General features: G+C 43.3%; 1 protein-coding gene across 1 annotated transcript in view; it reads right to left on the bottom strand.

The window, feature by feature from the left end:
* Nucleotides 1-27,287, bottom strand: part of LOC121576611 (S phase cyclin A-associated protein in the endoplasmic reticulum-like) — a 117,832-nt gene that overhangs the window by 6,871 nt on the left and 83,674 nt on the right. Inside the window, 4 exon segments of the mRNA XM_041889878.2 lie at nucleotides 2,965-3,156; nucleotides 12,916-13,065; nucleotides 20,841-21,081; nucleotides 26,864-27,019. Of these exon segments, the coding sequence (XP_041745812.2) occupies nucleotides 2,965-3,156; nucleotides 12,916-13,065; nucleotides 20,841-21,081; nucleotides 26,864-27,019 (739 nt within the window).

Below are 27,287 nucleotides of genomic sequence, written 5' to 3'. Positions count from 1 at the left end.
TACATAACCACAAGTTTTTTGGGAGGGTTGCCATTAAAAAAAGCCTTTGCTGTCATCAAACAACAAACTCAAGCGCCTACAGTTTGCCAAACGTTACTGGAACTTTCAATGGGACCGGGTTCTATGGTCAGATGAGACCAAAATACAGCTTTTTGGAAACAAACACCAGAGGTGGGTTTGGCGTAGACAGAAAGATAGCCATGCAGAAAAGTACGGCATCCCCACTGTGAAGTATGGTGGTGGATCTTTGATGTTGTGGGGCTGTTTTTCTTCCAAAGGCCCTGGACAACTTGTTAGGATACATGGTATCATGGACTCCATCAAGTATCAGCAGATATTAAATCAAAACCTGACTGCCTCTGCTAGGAAGCTTAAACTGGGCCATGGTTGGATCTTCCAGCAGGACAATGATCCAAAGCACACCTCAAAATCAACACAAAAATGGTTCACTGACCACAGAATCAAGGTTTTGCAATGGCCATCCCAGTCCCCTGACCTAAACCCCATAGAAAACATGTGGGATGAGCTGAAGAGGAGAGTCCACAATCGTGGACCTCGGAATCTGAAGGATCTGGAGAGATTCTGTATGGAGGAATGATCTCAGATCCCTTGCCATGTGTTCTCCAACCTCATTACACATTATAGGAGAAGACTCAGAGCTGTTATCTTGGCAAAGTGATGTTTTTGTATTGAGTATTGAACGACGGGGTGCCAATAATTGTGGCACACATACAGTATCAGTCAAACGTTTGGACACACCTACTCATTCTTTTCTTTATTTTTAGTGTTTTTTACATTGTAGAATAATATTGAAGACGTCAAAACTATTAAATAACACATATGGAATCATGTAGTAACCAAAAAAAGTGTTTTAAAAAATCAAAGTATATTTTATATTTGAAATTCTTCAAATACCCACCCTTTGCCTTGATGAAAGCTTTGCACGCTCTTGCCATTCTCTCAACCAGCTTCATGAGGTAGTCACCTGGAATGCATTTCAATTAACAGGTGTGCCTTGTTAAAAGTTAATTTGTGGAATTTATTTCCTTCTTAATGCGTTTGAGCCAATCAGTTGTGTTGTGACAAGGTAGGGGGGTATACAGAAGATAGCCCTATTTGGTAAAAGACCAAGTCCATATTATGGCCAGAACAGCTCAAATAAGCAAAGAGAAACAACAGTCCATCATTACTTTAAGACATGAAGGTCAGTCAATACGGAACATTTCAAGAACTTTGAAAGTTTCTTCAAGTGCAGTCGCAAAAACCATCAAGCGCTATGATGAAACTTGCTCTCATGAGGACCGCCACAGGAATGGAAGACCCAGAGTTACCTCTGCTGCAGAGGATACATTCATTAGATTTACCAGCCTCAGAAATTGCAGACCAAATAAATCCTTCACAGAGTTCATGTAACAGACACATCTCAACATCAACTGTTCAGAGGAGACTGTGTGAATCAGGCCTTCATGGTCGAATCACTGCAAAGAAACCACTACTAAAAGACACCAATAAGAAGAAGAGACCTGCTTGGGCCAAGAAACATGAGCAATGGACATTAGGCCGGTGGAAATTGTCGTTTGGTTTGGAGTCCAAATTGGAGATTTTTGGTTCCAACTGCTGTGGCTTTGTGAGACGCGGTGTGGGTGAACGGATGATCTCGCATGTGTATTTCCCACCGTAAAGGATGGAGGAGGAGGTTTTATGGTGTGGGGGTGCTTTGCTGGTGACACTGTCAGTGATTTATTTAGAATTCAAGGCACACTTAACCAGCATGGCTACCACAGTATTCTGCAGCGATACGCCATCCCATCTGGTTTGGACTATCATTTGTTTTTCAACAGGACAATGACCCAACACACCTCCAGGCTGTGTAAGGGCTATTTTACCAAGAAGGAGGGTGATGGAGTGCTGCATCAGATGACCTGGCCTCCACAATCCCCCGACCTCAACCCATTTGAGATGGTTTGGGATGTGAAGGAAAAGCAGCCAACAAGTGCTCAGCATATGTGGGAACTCCTTCAAGACTGTTGGAAAAGCATTCCAGGTGAAGCTGGTTGAGAGAATGCCAAGAGTGTGCATAGCTGTCATGAAAGCAAAGGGTGGCCATTTGAAGAATCACAAATGTAAAATATTTGTTTAACACTTTTTTGGTTACTACATGATTCCAAATGTGTTATTTCATAGTTTTGATGTCTTCAATAATATTCTACAATGTAAAACATTGTAAAAATAAAGAAAAACCCTTGAATGAGTAGGTGTGTCCAAACCTTTGACTGGTACTGTATATTTGAGACAAATATTTGTTTTACGATAAGAATTTATTTTTTCTTTCAATTATTTTACTTTAATTAAAATATTTTGAATGAAAGACCAAGAGGATAAACAATAAAGAAAAAAATTCACAGCCCGTTTTGCTCATATTTACCAAGGGTGCCAATATTAGTTGAGGGCACAGGTGTGTGCCTTTCCAAATCATGTCCAATCAATTGAATGTACCATAGGTGGACTCCAATCAAGTTGTAGAAACATCTCAAGGATCAATGGAAACAGGATGCACCTGAGCTCAATTTCGAGTCTCATAGCAAAGGGTCTGAATATTTATGTAAATAAGGTATTTCTGTTTTTCATTTTTAATACATTAGCAAATAATACAAAAAAAAGAAGCTGTTTTCACTTTCTCATTATGGGGTATTGTGTGTAGATTGATGAGGAAACGTTTTTATTTAATCGATTTTAGAATAAGGTTGTAACGTAACAAAATGTGGAAAAAGTCAAGGGGTCTGAATACTTTCCGAATGCACTGTATATAATACAGGAAAAACATTTTTTTTTACTGCACTGGGCCTTTAAACCAAAAATACTGACTAAAACCTGTGGGTCTATTATTTATTTGCTCTGTATACATTAAATGTGCTAGTTCTTCAGAAAATGAAAGCATCGCCAAAACATCAGTGTGTGTGTTACCTGTATGAAGGTTGCCAGTAGCACACAGCTCATCTCCTGCTGCAGGATAACCTTGTTCTGGGGGTTGTTGTAGCAGGCTGAGATGAGGGAGGGGAAGAGCACTTTGATGAGGCGCGGGTGGCTGAAGTACTGGAAGGGCAGCTGACACAGTTTCTGCAGCACGCTGGGCTGGCGGCCAGACTGCACTATCACCTGTAACACACAGAGCAGGGCCAGTCAGCTAGCCAGCCAGTCAACCAGTGCCACCCGTAAATCACCGCCCTGCACCCCTCCCACCCATAAATCTGCCACTAAAACAACACACAAACACCCATTAGGAGGAGAACTGGAGGGCACAGCCTCCCACCACACAATTACAGGCTATAAAACACGATGATGGGATGTTTTGCTCTTCCTTTGTACTGCAGGTAATTTACAAGCTGTTGTGAAATAGGGGCAACAAGAAATAGTAATGTGAAATATCTTCTTGATGAGAAATATATTGACTTCATTATCAAAACATATAGGCTTTTATGTTTTACCCGGTAACAGTAGTCTCCAACTGTGTGAGTGTCATTGAGATATTGAAGCCAACACCAGACCATATCCCTGTGTATGTGCACTGTGCAGCTGAGGTTGAGAGGGCATGCACTGCGCAGGGGTGGGGGGGGGGAAGGGTGAACAGACCTCCACTGTAGCCTTGCCACCGCCACTAAGAAATGAGCAATACCATTAATGGAGTTCTCACCCGGCTGACATCCTGCTCCCCTTTACCAGCGGCCATCAATCACACAATTACATCCGGCCCACCAATATTAAAACCAAATCACGCCCAGCCTAGTTTGATTAGAGGGGGGGGGGGGGACTGGTCCAAAGGAAGGGGTCCTGGCCTAATGCTCAGGGCATCTCCCCAGAGCCTGGGAAGGCCATCAGCACTTCTCTGAAAACTGGGGGGGTCACCACTGTAAATCCTGGCTGGAAAAACACCCCACTGCTTTACAGGTACAGAGACCCGGGCTGGGGCTCAGCTGAAATAGGAACCAGAAGGGCAGGGTGAGGTCCCCTGGCCACAGTGACATAAATTCAGAGGATTTACAAGATTTTGAGAATACACTTAACAATACTCTTCCAATGCATTCTCGCTTTGATAATGCACTTTAAGGTTTAAGGGTAGGATAAACAAAGCGATAATTCACTGCTTTTATAATTTCAAGGTGAAGCTCCTCAAAGCTGTGTTCTGCAGCAGCGTTCAAAGGGCCACAGGCGATGCCTCTTCCTATTAATGTCTGTACAGATTCTTTACTGACCAGTTAAAACAAACCACTGAAGAGGCTTTTTAGGGGAGTTAAATCTCCCCTGGCACGCAACTAAAGCAAATTCTCAATGAGGTTAACAAAGATGAACTCACAAACATGCAGGTTCACTAGGAGGATACTGAAATACCCTGTATTTTCACTTTGTCAAGTAATGTTCTTGCCAAAGGAATGCAAGTATCTAACGTTAACTCCACTGTAGCTTGTCCACTGAACAGAAGGAAAAAAGGGGAAGATCTGGTTGTTTTCAAAATGGAGCTGCTTATTTTAATTTTAGGAGATAATTGCAAGACTTATGTGCTAAGTTCGCAAGATCACCGAATCAATCTTTACCGTTGCAACACTGCCGGAGGAGGAACGGCCAGGGAAGAAGGTCATACATTTGATTATGAGATACCAGGTAAAGGAATCTTTCATCAGAATATTGAAAAACCCACTTCAGAATCACTGCAGACTAACAATTTGTTGTTGCAGGACCTGCTGTTGGACATCAAAATCCTGAACTTTCATAGGTTTCAGAGCTTCAGAAGCCAGTGTCTGTGTTGGGTGTTGGGGCCGATGCTCTAAGGACTCAACCCACAAATCATACAGCAATCTCATAATCCTCCACTATACAGTGTTCCATCCTCAGCTGACTAAACAAATTGTCCAGCCTCAAGTGCCCTCTGCAGGGAGACATACAGTGCCTTCAGAAAGTATTCATACCCCTTGACTTATTCCACATATTGTTGTGTTACAGCCTGAAATCAAAATGGATTATATATTATTATTCTTTCACCTATCTACACACACTATCCCATAATGACAAAGTGAAAACATTTTTTTTTAGAAAATGTTTGCACATTTATAGGAAATGAAATACAGAAATATCTCATTTACATAAGTATTCACACCCCTGAGTCAAAACATGTTAGAATCACCTTTGGCAGCGATTACAGCTGTGACTCTTTCTGGGTAAGTCTCTAAGCGCTTTGCACACCTGGATTGTACAATATTTGCACATTATTCTTAAAAAAATGATTCAAGCTCTGTCAAATTGGTTGTTGATCATGGCTAGCCAGCCATTTTTAAGTCTTGCCATAGATCTTCAAGCTGATTTAAGTCAAAACTGTAACTAGGCCACTCATGAACATTCAATGTCGTCTTGGTAAGCAACTCCAATGTATGTTTGGCCTTGTGTTTAAGGTTATGGTCCTGCTGAAAGGTGAATTTGTCTGCCAGTGTCTGTTGGAAAGCAGACTGAACCAGGATTTCCTCTAGGATTCTGCCTGTGCTTAGCTCTATTCCGTACATTTTTATCCTAAAAAACTCCATAGGCCTTACCGATGACAAGCATACCCATAACATGATGCGGCCACTACCATGCTTGAAAATATGAAGATTGGTACTCAGTGATGTGTTGTGTTTACCCCAAGCATAATGCTTTGTATTCAGGACATAAAGTTAATTTATTTGCCACATTTTTGCAGTTTGACTTCAGTGCCTTATTGCAAACAGGATGTTTTGGAATATTTATATTCTGTACAGGGTTCCTTCTGTCATTTAGCTTAGTGGTGTAACTACAATGTTGTTGATCCATCCACAGTCCTCCCCTATCACAACCATTAATCTCTGTAACTGTTTTAAAGTCACCATTGGCCTCATGGTGAAATCTCTGAGCGGTTTCTTTCCTCTCTGGCAACTGAGTTACGAAGGACGCCTGTATCTTTGTAGTGACTGGAATGTCTTGATACACCATCCAAAGTGTAATTAATACCATCACCATGCTCAAAGGGATATTCAATTGTATTGTTTTACCCATCTACCAAAAGGTGCCCTTCTTTGTGAGGCATTGGAAAACCTCATTGGTCTTTGTGGTTGAATTTGTGTTTGAAATTTACTGCTGGACTGAGGGACCTTACATACAGTGCCTTCAGAAAGTATTCAGACCCCTTGACTTTTTCCACATTTTGTTATGTTACAGCCTTATTCTAAAATTGATTGTTTTTTCCCCTCATCAATCTACACACAATACCCCATAATGACTAAGCAAAAACAGGTTTTTTGAAATGTTTGCTAATTTATAAAATTAAATTAAAAAACGGAAATAACACATTTACATAAGTATTCAGGCACTTTACTCAGTAATTTGTTGAAGCACCCTTGGCAGCGATTACAGCATCGAGTCTTCTTGGGTATGACGCTACAAGCTTGGCACATCTGTATTTGGGGAGTTTCTCCCATTCTTCTCTGCAGATCCTCTCAAGCTCTGTCAGGTTGGATGGGGAGCGTTGCTGCACAGCTATTTTCAGGTCACTCCAGAGATGTTCGATCGGGTTCAAGTCCAGGCTCTGGCTGGGCCACTCAAGGACATTCAGAGACTTCAGAAGCCACTCCTGCTTTGTTTTGGCTGTGTGCTTAGGGTCGTTGTCCTGTTGGAAGGTGAACCTTGGCCCCAGTCTGAGGTCCTAAGCACTCTGGAGCAGGTTTTCATCAAGGATCTCTGTACTTTGCTCCGTTCATCTTTGCCTCGATCCTGACTAGTCTCCCACTCCCTGCTGCTGAAAACCATCCCCACAGCATGATGCTGCCACCACCATGCTTCACCATAGGGATGGTGCCAGGTTTACTCCAGATGTGATGCTTGGCATTCAGGCCAAAGAGTTCAATCTTGGTTTCATCAGACCAGAGAATCTTGTTTCTCATTGTCTGAGAGTCTTTAGGTGGCTTTTGGCAAACTCTAAGCGGGCTGTCATGTGCCTTTTGCTGAGGAGTGGCTTCCGTCTGGCCAATTTACCATAAAGGCCTGATTGGTGGAGTGCTGCAGAGATGGTTGTCCTTCTGGAAGGTCCTCCCATCTCCACAGCGGAACTCTAGAGCTCTGTCAGAGTGACCATCGGGTTCTTGGTCACCTCCCTGACCAAGGCCCTTCTCCCCCGATTGCTCAGTTTGGCCGGGCAGCCAACTCTAGGAAGAGTCTCGGTGGTTCCAAACATCTTCCATTTAAGAATGATGGAGGCCACTGTGTTCTTGGGGACCTTCAATGCTGCAGACAGTGTTTGGTTCCCTTCCTTAGATCTGTGCCTCGACACAATCCTGTCTCGGAGCTCTACGGACAACTCCTTCGACCTCATGGCTTAGTTTTTGCTCTGACATGCACTGTCAACTGTGGGACCTTATATAGACAGGTGTGTGCCTTTCCAAATCATGTCCAATCAATTGAATTTACCACAGGTGGACTCCAATCAAGTTGTAGAAACATCAAAGATGGTCAATTGAAACAGGATGCACCTGAGCTCAATTTCGAGTCTCATAGCAAAGGGTCTGAATACTTACGTAAATAAGGTATTTTTGTTTTTTATAACATTTCTAAAAACCAGTTTTCACTTTGTCATTATGGAGTATTGTGTGTAGATTGATGAGGATTTGTTTTTATTTAATCAATTTTAGAACAAGGCTGTAACGTAACAAAATGTGGAAAAAGTCAAGTGGTCTGAATACTTTCCGAAGGCACTGTATAATTGTATGTGTGAGGTACAGAGATGAAGTAGTCATTCAAAAATCATGTTAAACACTATTATTGAGTCCATTCACGTTATTATGTGACTTGTTAAGACATTTTTTACTCCTGAAATTATTTAGGCTTGCCATAACAAAGGGGATGAATACTTATTTAATTATTAATACATTTGTAAAAATGTCTAAAAACATAATTCCACTTTGACATTATGGGGTATTGTGTGTAGCCCAGTGACACAAAATCTCAATTTAACCAATTTTAAATTCAGGCTGTAACAACAAAATGTGGAAAAAGTCAAGGGGTGTGAATACTTTTTGAAGGCACTGTAAAACAAGGCCAGCTGGCAGCCAGAGACCAGAGGTTACCTAGTCCTACAGAAACCAAGTCTACAGCCAACTTTCCAGGACTCTGTAGGCATCACCTCAGGTGAAGAGCAACAACAGTGCCCCACACGGTGTTCCTGTCCACTGGAAGTATCTATTCAAACCCTGACATCATAAAAGGTCCAGCAAGCGTCTGAAGCCATGAATCAGGCCGCAGTTTAACACAGACCCGTAAAGCTCAAGTGCCTGGTGGTTCTGGTCTGTCTTAACTACAGAGACCTGCCTTTTCAAACAGGCCTGCTTTTTTATGACTCTCCGTTACATAACCACTTTGCTGTCCACTGACAACAGAGAGCGTGTAAAGTTAATGTTCTGAAACGCAAACAAAACCTTGGGAAAGCCCAAGTTGAAGCGGAAACCAGGCGGTATGGACTATCCAAATAAAGTGTTACAAAAATAAGACTCTCATGCAATAACCAAGGTTAGTTAGCAAGCTAGATTTGACTACTTATAAGAGTCAGAGTGACCTGTACTGTAATTCCAGCACATTAAACATATTTTGAATTTGAGATTCCTCCACACATACTGTGGGAGGCTATCGTGGATGAGTGGACAGTGGAGGAGTCTATGTTCTGCATGCCGTCTAGACAGACCCAGACCCCTCAGCTAGAGGAACCATGTCAGCCTTCAAACAGGGCCACAAACCTGAAGCTCTGCCAAGCCTCCTTCTACACACTGGAGATACCCTAGTGAAGGAACGGCCCTCCTCATAAGAGAGAGGGGCAGATTTACATTTTAGTAATTTAGCAGATGCTCTTATCCAGAGCGACTTACAGTTAGTGAGTGCATACATTTTCATAGTGGCCCCCCGTGGGAATCGAACCCACAACCCTGGCGTTGCAAACGCCATGCTCTACCAACTGAGCTACACGGGACAGATGACATCAGAGGATACCAAGATAGCTTCCCTTCCTGAAAAAACTACTGCTGAATGGACCTCTTAACAACTACCTACCACCTGATTGAGACGTGTACAGAATGCTACGTAAATTGTCTACTGACAATCATATGTCGACATGGACATTGACTTAGACATCCCCTGGACAAGAAGAGAAGATCCCACCATGGCTTTTAAGAGACAGGCCAAGGTTATCCATCTCCTCTAAACCACATAAAACATGGTGTTTGCCAAATAAGTTGTAATTATTCTAGATTTATCTGCCTACTGACATTGTCAATTTACACTAGATCTTACATCAGATGATGCCGTTCTGAAACTGCCAGAGCCACAATCAAAATGAGTAATTCTGTAAATACAACCTCTTTAAAAAGATATGGAAGGTTTATGAGGAAAATGTCCCCCGTAACTACACTGAAGTTAGTTGGACCTGGGCTCACCCAATATGGAGTGCGTAAATCATCTACAGAGCTAACAAATCAGCCCTCACCTGCCAGTCACCAGTCTGAGTGTGTGTGTGTGTGTGTCTTTACTCTGGTGTATAGTAGGAGACACAGGGTGCATTCCCCAGCGCTGGGCTGGCTCCCCATGAAGGCTTGAAGGGTTAGGATTGTGTTGGCAGTAATGGAGAGTTGATCAGGGATTACAGGCCCAGACCTGTGAGCTGGGGTCTGCAGGGCAGAGGAAATGCCCTCGTACAGAATGGGAAGGACAGGGGCTCGTCTAGCTGCAGATAACACTGATGTGTGGGATGTCAGTCTGGGAAGGGGCCTACTGCAGTCCACAAGCAGCTAGTTTTCTATTTTACTGTAGCCTTTATAATGAACTGAAATATTGCATCTGAGTAGTAAATGCATTGCAAGTGTCGGGATGAATTAATGTCAATTTAAGTCAATTTGGGAAATTGTATTAACCTACTGAAAACTTTCCATAGTCTGGAACTGGTCATGAAATGGGATACATTTACATACCTTTGTATGAGTGTGCGTGGCCATTTCCCATGAATGAGAGAAAGTTTTCTTAAGTCACATAGCTGAAGTGCTGGTGCTTCTTAAGGAAAGCAAGCAAAGCCAGGGGTCTGGGTTAACGTATCAACAGCGCTAGCATTTACTGTTCCTACATTTCAAAGAACCTAGAGATCATCACCATGAATGACTCACAAATGAATCACTGGAGGTTACGAAGAAAAAGACGAGGGAGCTTACTGGTACATGTCCCCTCAAGAGACAAGGAACACGGCAGTTACAAAACAAGTTTCATTTAGCCCCTTTTTAGTGTGACTGTCTCTATGGGTTCTCCCAAAAGACAATGAAAACATGGCCCTTAAACACACACAAGGCTACATATGTCACTCTCCCAATGGCTTTCTATGTGACAGGCTGAGTTATTCATACCCTCAGAGCAGGGAGAATACTTATCTACAAAGTCCTTCTTCAAAGTTCAAAGTTTTATGAGCAGCATTATTTCTAGTGCACACATATAAACAAAAGGTTGGTATGCCTGCCTGCCGACAGTGAATCAGCAATGTGACTGCACGGCCCGGCCTACTTTTGTGCTCTGCCAATGCTTACATTAGTCTGAGAAAAGCTAAAGCTACTCCAAATATTCCCCTCTACTCCATCCATCCTGCTCTGCTCTGTTCAGAGCCCACATCACATGGACACATTCCAGGAACCGTGCCACTGGCCAGGATCAGTCCATGGAGGTCGCTAAGGATCACTCTTTACGTTTCCTCACATTTTCTCAAAGGGTTCTCACACCTATCAAATTAACAATAAAAGGAATATTATGAACAAGTCCTAAACGCTGAGTTCACTCTTTGGGATGACTTTGGAGCAGATAGACAAAGGCAACATATGATATTTCCTCAATGGTCAGCAGCTTGTGCCCTGATTGGAAGTCACAGGTTGAAGACTTTGCATTAGGGCATTTCAAATTAGCAAAGTGTGCTGGTCATAAATGAATATGCAAAGGTCTGCTACTCCCAGGCATACTGTTAGGTTAACTTTGCAGTGCAAGTACAAAGCCCAATGATCTGTCACCCCCCTAAATCAATCATCAGTCCTCATTCAATTATCCAATATAATATGCAAATCAGGCCAACAAATGCCAATTACGTACATAAAAAATAATTAAATTGGATAGGAGCAGCGGAGGAGAGCTGAACTGCCAATAAACGGAGGCAGATTCTTTAATTAGGACTAAAATATCCTGGAAATTAGAATCTGTAATCCGCCTATAAATTGTTGCGTGGTTGACCGCGTCTGTGAGGACATTAAAATACATTGTAGCAGAGGTTTAAGGTAAAGCTCGATGGCTGGCACTGAGGGTCAGGCTTCACTTAACTAAAGCCTGGCCAACTGTAGCACTTGTAGGCTGCTCAGGGGCCCAGTAGACAGACCATGCATGACAGCCAATTACACAGCAGCCAAGTCTGCTCCATCACATCCTGCTCACAGCCACACAGGCCCAGTAGCCTTAACACCAGGCCTGGGCCCACACAGCAAAGCACACTACGCTAGAGAGAACTGGCAGCTCTGTGACAGAACAATGGACCCCGCTTCTCTGACTGAGGGACAATAGACAACACATAGCCCAACAGCACAGAGGTGGCAACATATGAATCTTTAAAGAGGAGGCTCTTGTTGCTTTTGTATGAACCACAAAAAACTACACCCTCTCTTCATCTAATGATACATTATCAGAAGCTTATAAAGGTATCATTATATGTATCATTATATGGACAGACTGTTGCAACAGGGCCACAATGCCAAACCAGATACCATTCATCTCATATTTCTGAAACAGAACAGATACAGTGGGGACCGAAATGATTGACACCCTTGATAAAGATGAACAATAATGACAGTATAAAATAATTAAAATACTGAGCCATATTGTACGCTCAAAAAAATGGGGAAATTATATTATACTAATGCAATTGCTCAGAGAAAGAGATTTTGTTTAACACGTTTTTTTCCTTAAAAAGGTAGTGGTCAGCATTTTTGACACGCCTACAGATACTTATAAATAAAGTAGTAAAAAGTATAGTATTTGGTCCCATATTTCTAGCACACAATGACTACATCAAGCTTGTGACTACACATTTGTTGGACGCATTTGCAGTTCGTTTCGGCTGCGTTTCAGATTATTTTGTGTCCAATAGAAATGAATGGTAAATAATGTATTGTGTCATTTTGGACATACCCCCAAGACATGCTAACCTCTCACTATTACCAATAACAGGGGAGGTTAGCATGTCTTGGGGGTATGATCTTTGACCCTCTGTAACTCTCTAACTCATCATTATTCACGATTCATTCAGGATTATCCCTAATCATGGTAGCATCCACATTAATGTATACGTGTTTAGAAACATATTATATTCTTATTTACAATAGAAGTGACTCCAAAATGACACACTACATTATTTACCACTCATTTCTATTGGGTACAAAATAATCTGAAACACAACCAAAACGAACTGCAAATGCATCCAACAAGTATGTAGTCATAAGCTTGATGTTGTCATTGCATGCTAGGAATATGGGACCAAATACTAAACTTTTGACTACTTTATATATAATAATCTTTAGGGGTGTCAATTTTGCCACATAAAAAAAAAAAGAAAAAAAAAAAAAGAAACTTGTTAAATGAAATCTTTCTCTGAGCAATTGTATTAGTATAAAATAATTTCCACACTTTTTTGAGCATACAATATAGCTCAGTATTTGAATTATATTTATTTTATAGTCATTATTGCTCATCTTTATCAAGGGTGTCAATTTCGGACCTGATGAATGTCTCAAATTACAACAGGCATGAAACAAAAACATAGACTTTATTACATATTTGAGTATGTGTGTGTTAGACCTTTACCTGGTTGTCAGGGTGGTTGACAGTGAAGTAGCCCACACAGATGATGACTTCATGCAGCAGCTCTTCAGAGGAGTGCTGAGAGCAGTACCACAGCAGGGAGCTCACTATGTGGCGGAAGGCAAGGGACAGCCCCTCTGCACTTAGAACAGTCTGAGACGGCACAGAAACAACATCAGCATTCAAACACAAAGCAGACACTAGCTAGCTAGAGACATTCACTAAATCTAACTGGATAGATGAACAACAATAGTCCTAAAAAGTAGAGAAATCAACACTATGATGTTAATATATGTGAGGCTGGATTTGCTGAATTAAAAGAGAGGAGAGGGATGTGTGTGCTTTAGCGGATAGAGACTCAGACTGGTTGATGCAGTGTCAAACTCTGCTAGGGGGTCTCTCCCCAGCCCCAACATCAGGGGGTCCTACCAGAGGAACCCCAATCCCCCAGAAGATGAGATGCTATCAGAGGACCACAGACAGTATTTATTAAACATGTCAGTATGACTGAGCACCACAGGGTCAGCTGAGAAAAAACCCACTGGAATCAGGTTGGGGTGTATGTACAGTGCCTTGCAAAAGTATTCACCCCCCTTGGTGTTTTTCCTATTTTGTTGCATTACAACCTGTAATTTAAATGGATTTTTATTTGGATTTCATGTAATGGACATACACAAAATAGTCAAAATTGGTGAAGTGAAATGAAAACAAGTTCGAAAGAATAAATAACGGAAAACTGGTGCGTGCATATAGTCCCCTGTAGCTCAGTTGGTAGAGCATGGCGCTTGCAACGCCAGGGTTGTGGGTACGACTGTAAGTCGCTCTGGATAAGAGCGTCTGCTAAATGACTAAAATGTAAAAATGTAAATGTATTCAACCCCTTTGCTATGAAGCCCCTAAATAAGATCTGGTGCAACCAATTACCTTCAGAAGTCACATAATTAATTAAATAAAGTCCACCTGTGTGCAATCTAAGTGTCACATGATCTCAGTATACAGTTGAAGTCGGAAGTTCACATACACCTTATCCAAATAAATGTAAACTCAGTTATTCACAATTCCTGACATTTAATACCAGTAAAAAATCCCTGTCTTAGGTCAGTTAGGATCACCACTTTAATTTAAGAATGTGAAATGTCAGAATAATAGTAGAGAGAATGATTTATTTCAGCTTTTACTTCTTTCATCACATTCCCAGTGGGTCAGAAGTTTACATACACTCAATTCGTTTTTTGGTAGCGTTGCCTTTAAATTGTTTAACTAACTAATAATTATCCACATAATTTTCCTTCCTCATGATGCCATCAATTTTGTGAAGTGCACCAGTCCCTCCTGCAGCAAAGCACCCCCACAGCATGATGCTGCCACCCCCGCGCTTCACGGTTGGGATGTTGTTTTTCGGCTTGCAAGCGCTCCCTTTTTCCTCAAAACATAACGATGGTCATTATGGCCAAACAGTTCTATTTTTGTTTCATCAGACCAGAGGACATTTCTCCCAAAAGTATGATCTTTGTCCCATGTGCAGTTGCAAACCATAGTCTGGCTTTTTTATGGCGGTTTGGAGCCGTGGCTTCTTCCTTGCTGAGAGGCATTTCAGGTTATGTCGATATCGGACTCATTTTACTGTGGATATAGATACTTTTGTACCTGTTTCCTCCAGCATCTTCACAAGGTCCTTTGCTGTTGTTCTGGGATTGATTTGCACTTTTCGCACCAAAGTACGTTAATCTCTAGGAGACAGAATGCGTCTCCTTCCTGAGCGGTATGACGGCTGCGTGGTCCCATGGTGTTTATACTTGCGTACTATTGTTTGTACAGATGAACGTGGTACCTTCAGGCGTTTGGAAATTGCTCCCAAGGATGAACCAGACTTGTGGAGGTCTACCATTTTTTTTCCTGAGGTCTTGGCTGATTTCTTTTGATTTTCCCATGATGTCAAGCAAAGAGGCACTGAGTTTGAAGGTAGGCCTTGAAATACATCCACATGTACATCTCCAATTGACTCAAATGATGTCATTTAGCCTATCAGAAGCTTCTAAAGTCATTACATAATTTTCTGAAATTTTCCAAACTGTTTAAAGGCACATTCAACTTAGTGTATGTAAACTTCTGACCCACTGGAATTGTGATACGGTGAATTATAAGTGAAATAATCTGTCTGTAAACAATTGTTGAAAGAATTACTTGTGTCATACACAATGTAGATGTCCTAACTGATTTGCCAAAACTATAGTTTGTTAACTAGAAATTTGTGGAGTGGTTGAAAAACCAGCTTTAATGACTCCAACCTAAGTGTATGTAAACTTCCAACTTCAACTGTATATACACCTGTTCTGAAAGGCCCCAGAGTCTGCAACACCACTAAGCAAGGGGCACCCCCAAGCAAGCACCATGAAGACCAATAAGCTCTCCAAACAGGTCAGGAACAAAGTTGTGGAGAAGTACAGATCAGGGTTGGGTTATAAAAAAAATATCCGAAACGTTGAACATCCCACGGAGCGCCATTAAATCCATTATTACAAAATGGAAAGAATATGGCACCACAACAAACCTGCCAAGAGAGGGCTGCCCACCAACACTCACGGACCAGGCAAGGAGGGCATTAATCAGAGGCAACAAAGAAGCCAAAGATAACCCTGAATGAGCTGCAAAGCTCCACAGCGGAGATTGGAGTATCTGTCCATAGGACCACTTTAAGCCGTACACTCCACAGAGCTGGGCTTTACGGAAGAGTGGCCAGACAAAAGCCATTGCTTAAAGAAAAAAATAAGCAAACACGTTTGGTGTTCGCCAAAAGGCATGTGGGAGACTCCCCAAACATATGGAAGAAGGTACTCTGGCGCAAACCCAACACCTCTCATCACCCCGTGAACACATTTTACATTTACATTTTAGTCATTTAGCAGACGCTCTTATCCAGAGCGACTTACAGGAGCAATTAGGGTTAAGTGCCTTGCTTAAGGGCACATCGACAGATTTTTCACCTAGTCGGCTCGGGGATTAGAACCAGCGACCTTTCGGTTACTGGCACAACGCTCTTACCCACTAAGCTACCTGCCGCCAGGTGACACCATCCCCACAGTGAAGCATGGTGGTGGCAGAATCATGCTGTGGGGATGTTTTTCATTGGAAGGGACTGGGAAAGTAGTAATGATGGATGGCGCTAAATACAGGGAAATTCTTTAGGGAAACCTGTTTCAGTCTTCCAGAGATTTGAGACTGGGATGGAGGTTCACCTTCCAGCAGGACAATGACCCTAAGCATACTGGTAAAGCAACACTTGAGTGGTTTAAGGGGAAACATTTAAATGTCTTGGAATGGCCTAGTCAAAGCCCAGACCTCAATCCAATTGAGAATCTGTGGCATGACTTAAAGATTGCTGTACACTAGCGGAACCCATCCAACTTGAAGGAGCTGGAGCAGTTTTGCCTTGAAGAATGGGCAAAAATCCCAGTGGCTAGATGTGCCAAGCTTATAGAGACATACCCCAAGAGACTTGCAGCTGTAATTGCTGCAAAAGGTGGCTCTACAAAGTATTGACTTTTGGGGGGGTGAATAGTTATGCATGCTGAAGTTCTTTTTTTTGTGTCTTATTTATTGTTTGTTTCACCAAAAATATTTTGCACCTTCAAAGTGGTAGGCATGCTGTGTAAATCAAATGATACAAACCCCCAAATGCCAGGGGGGTGAATACTTTCGCAAGCCACTGTATGAGGTTTGGGGACTGGTGGAGGGGAGGAGGTAAACAGTCTCCTAAATAGTACCTACCTGAGAGGCCCACTCCTCTTAGCAGACCTGAGCCTTACTGCTGTCTACACTCTCAATATCACCCTGCAATACTGGAGACATAACTCTGTTCTCCCCCATGTACAGTGGTGGAAAAAAGCATTTGATGCCCTGCTGATTTTATACGTTTGCCCACTGACAAAGACATAATCAGTCTATAATTTTAATGGTAGGTTTATTTGATCAGTGAGAGACAGAATAACAACAACAAAAATCCAGAAAAACGCATGTCAAAAATGTTATAAATTGATTTGCATTTTAATGAGGGAAATAAGTATTTGACCCCTCTGCAAAACATGACTTAGTACTTGGTGGCAAAACCCTTGTTGGCAATCACAGAGGTCAGACGTTTCTTGTAGTTGGCCACCAGGTTTGCACACATCTCAGGAGGGATTTTATCCCACTCCTCTTTGCAGATCTTCTCCAAGACATTAATGTTTCGAGGCTGACGTTTGGCAACTCGAAACCTTCAGCTCCCTCCACAGATTTTCTATGGGATTAAGGTCTGGAGACTGGCTAGGCCACTCCAGGACCTTAATGTGCTTCTTCTTGAGCCACTCCTTTGTTGCCTTGGCCGTGTGTTTTGGGTCATTGTCATGCTGGAATACCCATCCACGACTCATTTTCAATGCCCTGGCTGAGGGAAGGAGGTTCTCACCCAAGATTTGACGGTACATGGCCCTGTCCATCGTCCCTTTGATGCGGTGAAGTTGTCCTGTCCCCTTAGCAGAAAAACACCCCCAAAGCATAATGTTTCCACCTCCATGTTTGACGGTGGGGATGGTGTTCTGGGGGTCATAGGCAGCATTCCTCCTCCTCCAATCACGGCGAGTTGAGTTGATGCCAAAGAGCTCCATTTTGGTCTCATCTGACCACAACACTTTCATCCAGTTCTCCTCTGAATCATTCAGATGTTCATTGGCAAACTTCCGATGACCTGTATATGTGCTTTCTTGAGCAGGGGGACCTTGCGGGCGCTGCAGGATTTCAGTCCTTCACGGCGTAGTGTGTTACCAATTGTTTTCTTGGCGACTATGGACCCAGCTGCCTTGAGATCATTGACAAGATCCTCCCGTGTAGTTCTGGGCTGATTCCTCACCGTTCTCATGATCATTGCAACTCCACGAGGTGAGATCTTGCATGGAGCCCCAGGCCGAGGGAGATTGACAGTTATTTTGTGTTTCTTCCATTTGCGAATAATCGCACCAACTGTTGTCACCTTCTCACCAAGCTGCTTGGCGATGGTCTTGTAGCCCATTCCAGCCTTGTGTAGGTCTACAATCTTGTCCCTGACATCCTTGGAGAGCTCTTTGGTCTTGGCCATGGTGGAGAGTTTGGAATCTGATTGATTGATTGCTTCTGTGGACAGGTGTCTTTTATACAGGTAACAAGCTGAGATTAGGAGCACTCCCTTTAAGAGTGTGCTCCTAATCTCAGCTCGTTACCTGTATAAAAAGACACCTCGGAGCCAGAAATCTTTCTGATTGAGAGGGGGTCAAATACTTATTTCCCTCATTAAAATGTAAATCAATTCATAACATTTTTGACATGCGTTTTTCTGGATTTTTTGTTGTTGTTATTCTGTATCTCACTGTTCAAATAAACCTACCATTAAAATTATAGACTGATAATTTATTTGTCAGTGGGCAAACGTACAAAATCAGCAGGGGATCAAATACTTTTTTCCCTCACTGTAATCTAACCATACCCACCAGTCTTAGGACTTAGGGGGAACAGTGAGACAAACTGTTTTCTCCTATAGATCTCCATTTTTATGGAACAGTCTGCCTACCCATGTGAGAGAGACGCAGACTCGGTCTCAACCTTTAAGTCTTTACTGAAGACTTATCTCTTCAGTAGGTCATATGATTGAGTGTAGTCTGGCCCAGGAGTGTGAAGGTGAACGGAAAGGCTGGAGCAACGAACAGCCCTTGCTGTCTCTGCCGGGCCGGTTCCCCTCTCCACTGGGGTTCTCTGCCTCTAACCCTGTTGCAGGGGCTGAGTCACTGGCTTGCTGGTGCTCTTTCATGCCGTCCCTGGGGGTGCGTCACTTGAGTGGGTTGAGTTACTGACGTGATCTTCCTGTCTGGGTTGGCGCCCCCCCTTGGTTTGTGCTGTGGTGGGGACCTCTGTGGGCTATACTCGGCCTTGTCTCAGGATTGTAAGTTGGTGGTTGGGGATATCCCTCTAGTGGTGCGGGGGTGCTTTGGCGGAGTGGGTGGGGTTATATCCTTCCTGTTTGGCCCTGTCCGGGGTTTCTTCGGATGGGGCCACAGTGTCTCCGGACCGCTCCTGTCTCAGCCTCCAGTATTTATGCTGCAGTAGTTTTGTGTGCGGGGGCTGGGGTTAGTTGGTTATACCTGGAGTACTTCTCCTGTCTTATCCAGTGTCCTGTGTGAATTTAAGTATGCTCTCTCTAATTCTCTCGTTCTCTCTTTCTCTCTGAGAACCTGAGCCCTAGGACCATACGTCAGGACTACCGGGCATGATGACACCTTGCTGTCCCCAGTCCGCCTGGCCTTGCTGCTATTCCAGTTTCAACTGTTCTGCCTGCGGCTACGAAACCCCTACCTGTCCCAGACCTGCTGTTTTCAACTCTAAATGATCGGCTATGAAAAGCCAACTGAGATTTATTCCTGATTATTATTTGACCATGCTTGTCACTTATGAACATTTTTGAACATCTTGGCATGGTTCTGTTATAATCTCCACCCGGCACAGCCAGAAGAGGACTGGCCACCCCTCATAGCCTGGTTCCTCTCTAGGTTTCTTCCTAGGTTTTGCCTTTCTAGGGAGTTTTTCCTAGCCACCGTGCTTCTACACCTGCATTACTAGCTGTTTGGGGTTTTAGGCTGGGTTTCTGTACAGCACTTCGAGATATTAGCTGATGTAAGAAGGGCTATATAAAATAAAATTGATTGATTGATTGATTGAACTGACCCCCATATTTTGTCAGTGAATTAATGCAAAGGCTGAATATACTGTCTGTTTTCATGGGCACCAAAAGGTTAGTGATTAAATACTAATATATTTTATTAATTTACTTGAAAATAGACTTCTCAAATATTTGCTAATTAACTCATCACCAGCAGTGTCCTTTCAGTTTGAAATCCCCTCTAACCACCCAATTTGGTAGCTGATTCTGGGAACTAGCAAAATGGCCAATGAGAAGAGAGAGCAGCTCACCATCCACTGTAGTGCTCATTAGTCGGCACTACTGTGGGGTAATGTGAACCACAAGGTGATTACAACACAGGCCACAAATAAACATTATTTAAAATGTTCATAAAAACGTTGGCACTGAAAAGCTTCGAGTTCCAGCTGTTTTGAATAGCCTGAGCATGCCAGAGCCGAGGGAGAGCAGCCTCTGTTAATTACCCACAGGTATTAAAATAATGAATAACTCTCCCACTTCCTCCCTCACGCCTTTCTGTTTATGCGCTGCCTGAGCACAGTGAAGTTGTCATCCTCTCTTCATCAGAGCTGGTAATGTATGGCCCTGGCTACAGCACTAAACACTCAGGTCCATCCGCAATTCTGACCCACCGTGCTCCATTTAACCTCAGCAGCTGACCCCAGGTCAGGGGACACGTGTTTATGTCCAAGAGGTCAGCTTTATCCTGAGGATAAATACTCCAGTCCAATGGCAGCAGCTCTGAGACCTGGCCTCTGCTGCCTGTCAATCAGTTACACATGGCCTTGTTTCTGCCAGGAAGAGGAAGGAGGGATATTTGTGTGCTGCCTGATGCTTGTGCACAGGGATATGAGGGTGCTAGTCAATAAAACTGTGAGAGAGGACATTGGTGACAAGACCTTTTCATGGCACCCCCTATTTGGAATGTCAGTCTGTGGAATGTGTCCAGCATAATACACCTACATAACCAGCAAGGCCAGTATATACTGTATTGTATGTGCTGTGCCGGTATTGAAAAACCTGCACCGTGGGCGGCATAACTTTTGGATAAAGAGTCACTGTAATTAACACCACCTACTGGACCTGTAGAATGAGGGATTCAAGTGTGAGAATGTGTGTGTGTATCTCTCTCTGTGTGTGTACTCTACCTCAGTATGAAGTGGAGAGTGTGTGTGTGTGTGTGTGTGTGTGTGTGTGTGTGTGTGTGTGTGTGTGTGTGTGTGGGTACCTGGAAGGCAGACAGGTCAAGCAGGGCGAAGCTGTTGAGGAAGCGGAGGCCCGTTAGGGCCACCTGGATGACCCCTGGGGCATAGGGGTCCTGTGGGCTCTGGGCAGCCGGCTCAGGCAGGGAGGAGCTGTGGAGCAGGATGCAGTACAGAGTGTGCACCACACCCACCAGGTCTGTGGACTGCAGCAGGGCCGTCAGGCCCGTGGGGTCTGCACGCTTGTTATCGAATATACTGGGAGAGCTGCAAAGGATACAGGCAATATAAATAAACATGTGACATGATCATTTAATTTCTGCTCAATTAACATAGTGAGTGAAATGTTCTATAGGGAAATTAACTGGATCAGACTACTCCAAACTCCAAAATAAGATCTCCAAACTCATTATTGGTTCATGAAAATAAAAAAAACTTTCTATATCAAGTAAAAGTTCAATTCACAACATAGCTCATCTGCCCTCCTTACCACAGTGACCAGAGACCCAATATGTAAGAGTGAAGGTAGTCTGGTCCCTGTGGCTTCTAGATTTACTCGCTAGACCAGGGCTATCCGCTCAGATATAAATGATAGGGACAGCCCCATTTACACTGCATGCCTATTGGGTTAAGTGGCGTAACTGGTTACACTGAGTGAGAGGGAAGTAGGAGATGTATTCTGGTGGCTGTGGGTGAGAAGGTGTCAATGCTCAGCTGTGCACTGAAGATTATTTAGGCCTAATCAAGGATGATCGCAGTTAAAAGATTGGTCATTATCACTACAACCACAGACTGAGAAATTCCTTAATGGTACAGCAGTGACACAGAAATGTGACTGTTATTTTACACCAGTTCAGAATGTGAGAGTTTGCTCCTCCAAGCTGAGCAGAATGAACAGAGGAATTTGGAAGTAGCTCTGACAGCTCATAGCAGCGGCCCATCCATGCCCTTAGCTGCAGAAAGCTTCCTGGCAAGGTGCTGCGTACTCAGGCACATTTAATTAAGGTCCACCTTACATGATTGAAAGCAGCGTGTTCGTGTGTCTTAGCCAGGACGCCACCCTGCAAATTAAAGGGACTGGTAACATCATCCTCTCAGCACACATAGCAGGTGAGAACATAACTAGAGTATAACACTGATGGGATGGAAGGGGAGGTTGCTCTGAGTGCCTCAGCTGCCCTCTTGATAAGACTGGAGGCCAGTCAATGTAAACGTCTATAGACAGACTAACAACTGGCGCAAAAGAGGAGTTTACCCTGATTAGCCCATGCTTTATAGATCCTAATGCTCAAAATGTCTTCTGTTTAGCTGAGACTAATCACCATACGAAATGTACTCTCTCAAACTACATTAACATCACTACATCGTAGTCAATGGCATCAGAGAAAACGAATGTCAAATGGCTCCCATTGTTTTACAATTAGGATGTCTGCAAACCCACAGAGTTCCATAAGCTAATGCTGACAGGGAATGTAAGAATACCCCTGCTGCACAGGCTGTGATTTGCAGGCAAAGAATAAAGGGTGTTTGACCTCTGGATGGAACCCACTGTATGTTGGCCAACAGCTCTGTGTGGAAATTCTGAGCTCGGCAAGTACATGGTCTCTAATGCCAGTTAAATCCCTCGACACAGCAACTGGCATGGCAAAAAATATTCCAGGACCATGGTATACATTCTCTCTAGTATAACTTCCTGAACACACAGAGGACCGGGTAAGAATGGAGATAGTTGGCTGGATTAGCAGGGTGTTGATTATTACACAACACCGCTCGGTCTGCTCATTAAAGTGGCGAGGTTATGGCGCTGTGTTTTCTCACAGATATTCAGTGACACATTCACAGCAGTGCTCCCCTGTGTTGGTGGGAAGCAGCTGGGCACTGTTACGGCACACAGCAGCTGGAGGAGAGGTACACTAGCAGTACAGTGTGGGCACAGGAACGATACAGGAACAACATCTACAGTATAGTAAGTAATATCAGCCCTGAAGATAAAGACCTATAGACGGGTGGGTTGTTTAGCAACAAAACTGATGCGTGCGCAACGTTTGGGCAAAACAACTGTCAACTCCAAAGGATTATTGACATGGGAACTGTATTTAGTCTCCAAATGTTTATTGAAAACATAAATAAATGTACACAATAAGCACTTGTCTCTCAAATAAAAGTATGTCTCCCAGACAGCCCCCTCCAACATCGGCTCAGCCCTGTTTTTCTGACTTTCTGTATCTTTTTCTGGCCTCAGCAGATTTTTGGACGTTTTTCATGTTGAGCCATTTTATCTGTGATTCATATTTTATCCCTCCCTACCAATTCCACACATGAACATCTCATGTTTTCATCTCTTTTATACACTGAACAAAAATCGAAACGCAACATCGTGTTAGTCCCATGTTTTATGAGCTGAAATAAAAGATTCCAGAATTTTCCATACGCACAAAAATCTTATTTCTCTCAAAAGTTTGTGTACAAATTAGTTTACATCCCTGTTAGTGAGCATTTCTCCTTTGCCAAGATAATCCATCCACCTGACAGGCATGGCATATCAAGAAGCTGATTAAACAGCATGATAACAGAACACAATGCCACTGATGTCTCAAATTGAGAGATCATGCAATTGGCATGCTGATTGCAGGAATTTCCACCAGAGCTGTTGCCAGAGGATTGAATGTTCATTTCTCTACCATAAGCCGCCTCCAACGTCGTTTTAGAGAATTTGGCAGTACGTCCAACCGGCCTCACAACCGCAGACCACGTGCAACCACGCCAGCCAAGGACCTCCACAGTGTATATGTTCATTTTTGTGCATTGTGGAGTGGTGGTGAGGACATCAGGACTGTGAAGTAACACATGTGGAGTCATGTGGTAGCCAGGAAGGGTGTTGAACAAATCAAAATATATTTTGCATTTGGGATTCTTCGGGTGGCCGCCCTTTGCCTTGATGGCAGCTTTGCACACTCTTGGCATTCTCTCAGCCAGCTTCATGAGGTAGTCACCTTGAATGCATTTCAATTAACAGGTGTGCCTTCTTAAAAGTTAATTTGTGGAATTTCTTTCCTTCTTAATGCGTTTGAGCCAATCAGTTGTGTTGTGACAAAGTAGGGGGGGGTATACAGAAGATAGCCATATTTGGTAAAAGACCAAGTCCATATTATGGCAAGAACATCTCAAATAAGCAAAGAGAAACGACAGTCCATCATTACTTTAAGACATGACTGTAATTCAATCATGAAAATGTTTCAAGTGCAGTCGCAAAAACCATCAACCGCTTTGATGAAACTGGCTCTCATGAGGACCTCCACAGGAAAGGAAGACCCAGAGTTACCTCTGCTGCAGAGGATAAGTTCATTAGAGTTACCAGCCTCAGAAATTGCAGCCCAAATAAATGCTTCACAGAGTTCAAGTCACAGACATAAACGGTTCAGAGGGGACTTTGTGAATCAGGCCTTCATGGTCGAATTTCTGCAAAGAAACCACTACTAAAGGACACCAATAATAAAAAGAGACCTGCTTGGGCCAAGAAACACGAGCAATGGACATTAGACCGGTGGAAATTTGTCCTTTGGTCTGATGAGTCCAAATTTGAGATTGTTGGTTCAAACCGCTGTGTCTTTGTGAGATGCGGTGTGGGTGAACGGATGATCTCCGCATGTGTATTTCCCACCGTAAAGCATGGAGGAGGTGTTATGATGTTTTGCTTGTGACACTGTCAGTGATTTATTTCGAATTCAAGGCACACTTAACCAGCATGGCTACCACAGCATTCTGCAGCGATTCGCCATCCCATCTGGTTTGGGCTTAGTGGGACTATCATTTGTTTTTCAACAGGACAATGACCCAACACACCTCCAGGCTGTGTAAGGGCTATTTTACCAAGAAGGAGAGTGATGGAGTGCTGCATCAGATGACCTGGCCTCCACAATCCCCCGACTTCAACCCAATTGAGATAGTTTGGGATGAGTCGAATGGCGGAGTGAAGGAAAAGCAGCCAACAAGTGCTCAGCATATGTGGGAACTCCTTCAACACTGTTGGAAAAGCATTCCAGGTGAGGCTGGTTGGGGGGGCGCCAAGGGTGTGCAGGGCTGTCATCGAGGCAGGGGGTGGCTGTTTGAAGAGTCTCAAATGTAACGTATATTTTGATTTGTTTGGCACTTTTTTGGCTGTTCCATGTGTGTTGTTTCGTGGTTTTGATGTCTTCACTATTATTCTACAATGTAGAAAATAGTACAAATAAAGAAAAACCCTTGAATGAGTAGGTGTGTCCAAACTTTTGATTGGTACTGTATATAAACTTAGGTTGGAGTCATTAAAACTTGTTTTTCAACCACTCCACAAATTTCTTGTTAACAAACTATAGCTTTGGCAAGTCGGTTAGGACATCTACTTTGTGCATGACACAAGTAATTTTTCCAACAATTGTTTACAGACAGATTATTTCACTTATAATTCACTGTATCACAATTCCAGTGGGTCAGAAGTTTACATACACTAAATTGACTGACTTTAAACAGCTTGGAAAATTCCAGAAAATGATGTCATGGCTTTAGAAGCTTCTGATAGGCTAATTGACATCATTTGAATCAATTGGAGGTGTACCTGTGGATGTATTTCAAGGCCTACCTTCAAACTCAGTGCCTCTGCTTGACATCATGGGAAAATCAAAAGAAATCAGCAAAGACCTCAGAATTTTTTTTGCAGACCTCCACAAGTCTGGTTCATCCTTGGGAGCAATTTCCAAACGCCTGAAGTTACCACGTTCATCTGTACAAACAATAGTACGCAAGTATAAACACCATGGGACCACACAGCCGCCATACCGCTCAGGAAGGAGACGTGTTCTGTCTCCTAGAGATGAACGTACTTTGGTGCGAAAAGTGCAAATCAATCCCAGAACAACAGCAAATGACCTTGTGAAGATGCTGGAGGAAACAGGTACAAAAGTATCTATATCCACAGTAAAACGAGTCCGATATCGACATAACCTGAAAGGCCGCTCAGCAAGGAAGAAGCCACTGCTCCAAAACCGCCATAAAAAAGCCAGACTATGGTTTGCAACTGCACATGGGGACAAAGATCATACTTTTTGGAGAAATGTCCTCTGGTCTGATGAAACAAAACTGTTTGGCCATAATGTATGAAAATGTATGCAATAACTGTAAGTCGCTCTGGATAAGAGCGTCTGCTAAATGACTAAAATATAAAATGTAAATGTAAATACATCGTTACAGTTGTTGGTTAGCTAGCTAGTGAATTTCAGCCATATTAGCATAGACGTGTCATCAGTGAAAACCCCTCAAAACAAGACATGGGGTAAGAACAACATAAAACTAGCTGAAACAAGCCACTTACGCTTCCCCATATGACAGCTTCTTGTCATTGTTTCTAGCAATCTGACCGTTCAGAATCATAACAACACACAGCCTTCTGCCTCATCAATGCAAACACATTTTCGTGACGTTGTCAGGCAACCCGTCTAGAATGCAAGGTTTTGACAACAGACCAGCAATATTTAAGTAGAGTTAAAATACCTCTGTTCTAATTCAAACAATGACACTACAGAAACTAAAAGGGACCTGATGTGCCCATATGAGCGCTGATGATATTTCACTATGAGGGCAGCATACCTGTACTAAGGGTCATGCTATCTTCGTCAGTATTGTGTCTCAGTCTGTATGCTTAGCCTCTGTCAGCGGCGCCATTGAGCCTCTCTCGGGGCAGGTCACAGTAACACGTGGGTGGGCTTCCCCTTGTGTGCTGGAGGCAAGGGTTTATGGTGAGTGACAGAGCACTGGGGTCAAGTAGATGCCTATCTCGATCAACAGTAACGATGGCCTTGCCAGCGCTCAGACTAAAGGAAACCACTGAGTGTGATTGAAAAGGAGGCAGTGTCTTTGTTTGAGCTCCAACAACAAGTCTTTATGGGACAGCAGGGCGGACTTAAAAGATCCAACGGTGAGTCACTCCTGTCATTAGTCTTGTGAACAGCCGTGTGTGATCACAGGGATGTCTGGAGAGGAGGGTCATAGAGGAAGGGAGACTGCTGCCACTCACCGGCCGGTCAAAGCGAAGCACAGCTTACACATGGCGTGCTGCAGAGCGGTGGCCTGCTGGAGGAAGGCAGACATCTTGGGGCTCTCGTCCACCGGGCCCTGGACAGACAGGAAGCAGCCATACAGCTTGTCAATCAGACCCATGTTTACCACATAGCTGAGGGAGGGACAAACACAAAAGGAGGATAAGAGTGAATCCACATGAAGAAAACAACAAATGACAAAACTTTCACAATGAATGAAGTCTGTCTCTGTGAAATATGTTTTATCCTAACAAAGGCCCTCACTGATAGTAACTCACCGGCAGCACAGTTGAAATGTGATCTCACCTAAGCCCTCTGTACTCCCTGTCATTACTGTGATATCTCCAATTTTTCTTGCCAATGGCAGGTCTCATGATCATGTTCCCTTTGCTCTCTCAGCCT

Source organism: Coregonus clupeaformis, chromosome 11 (genome assembly GCF_020615455.1).
Source record: "Coregonus clupeaformis isolate EN_2021a chromosome 11, ASM2061545v1, whole genome shotgun sequence".
In the NCBI taxonomy this organism is placed as follows: domain Eukaryota; kingdom Metazoa; phylum Chordata; class Actinopteri; order Salmoniformes; family Salmonidae; genus Coregonus; species Coregonus clupeaformis.
Note: the sequence above shows the minus strand (reverse complement) of the source record. Positions and strands in the feature narration are given on the sequence as shown.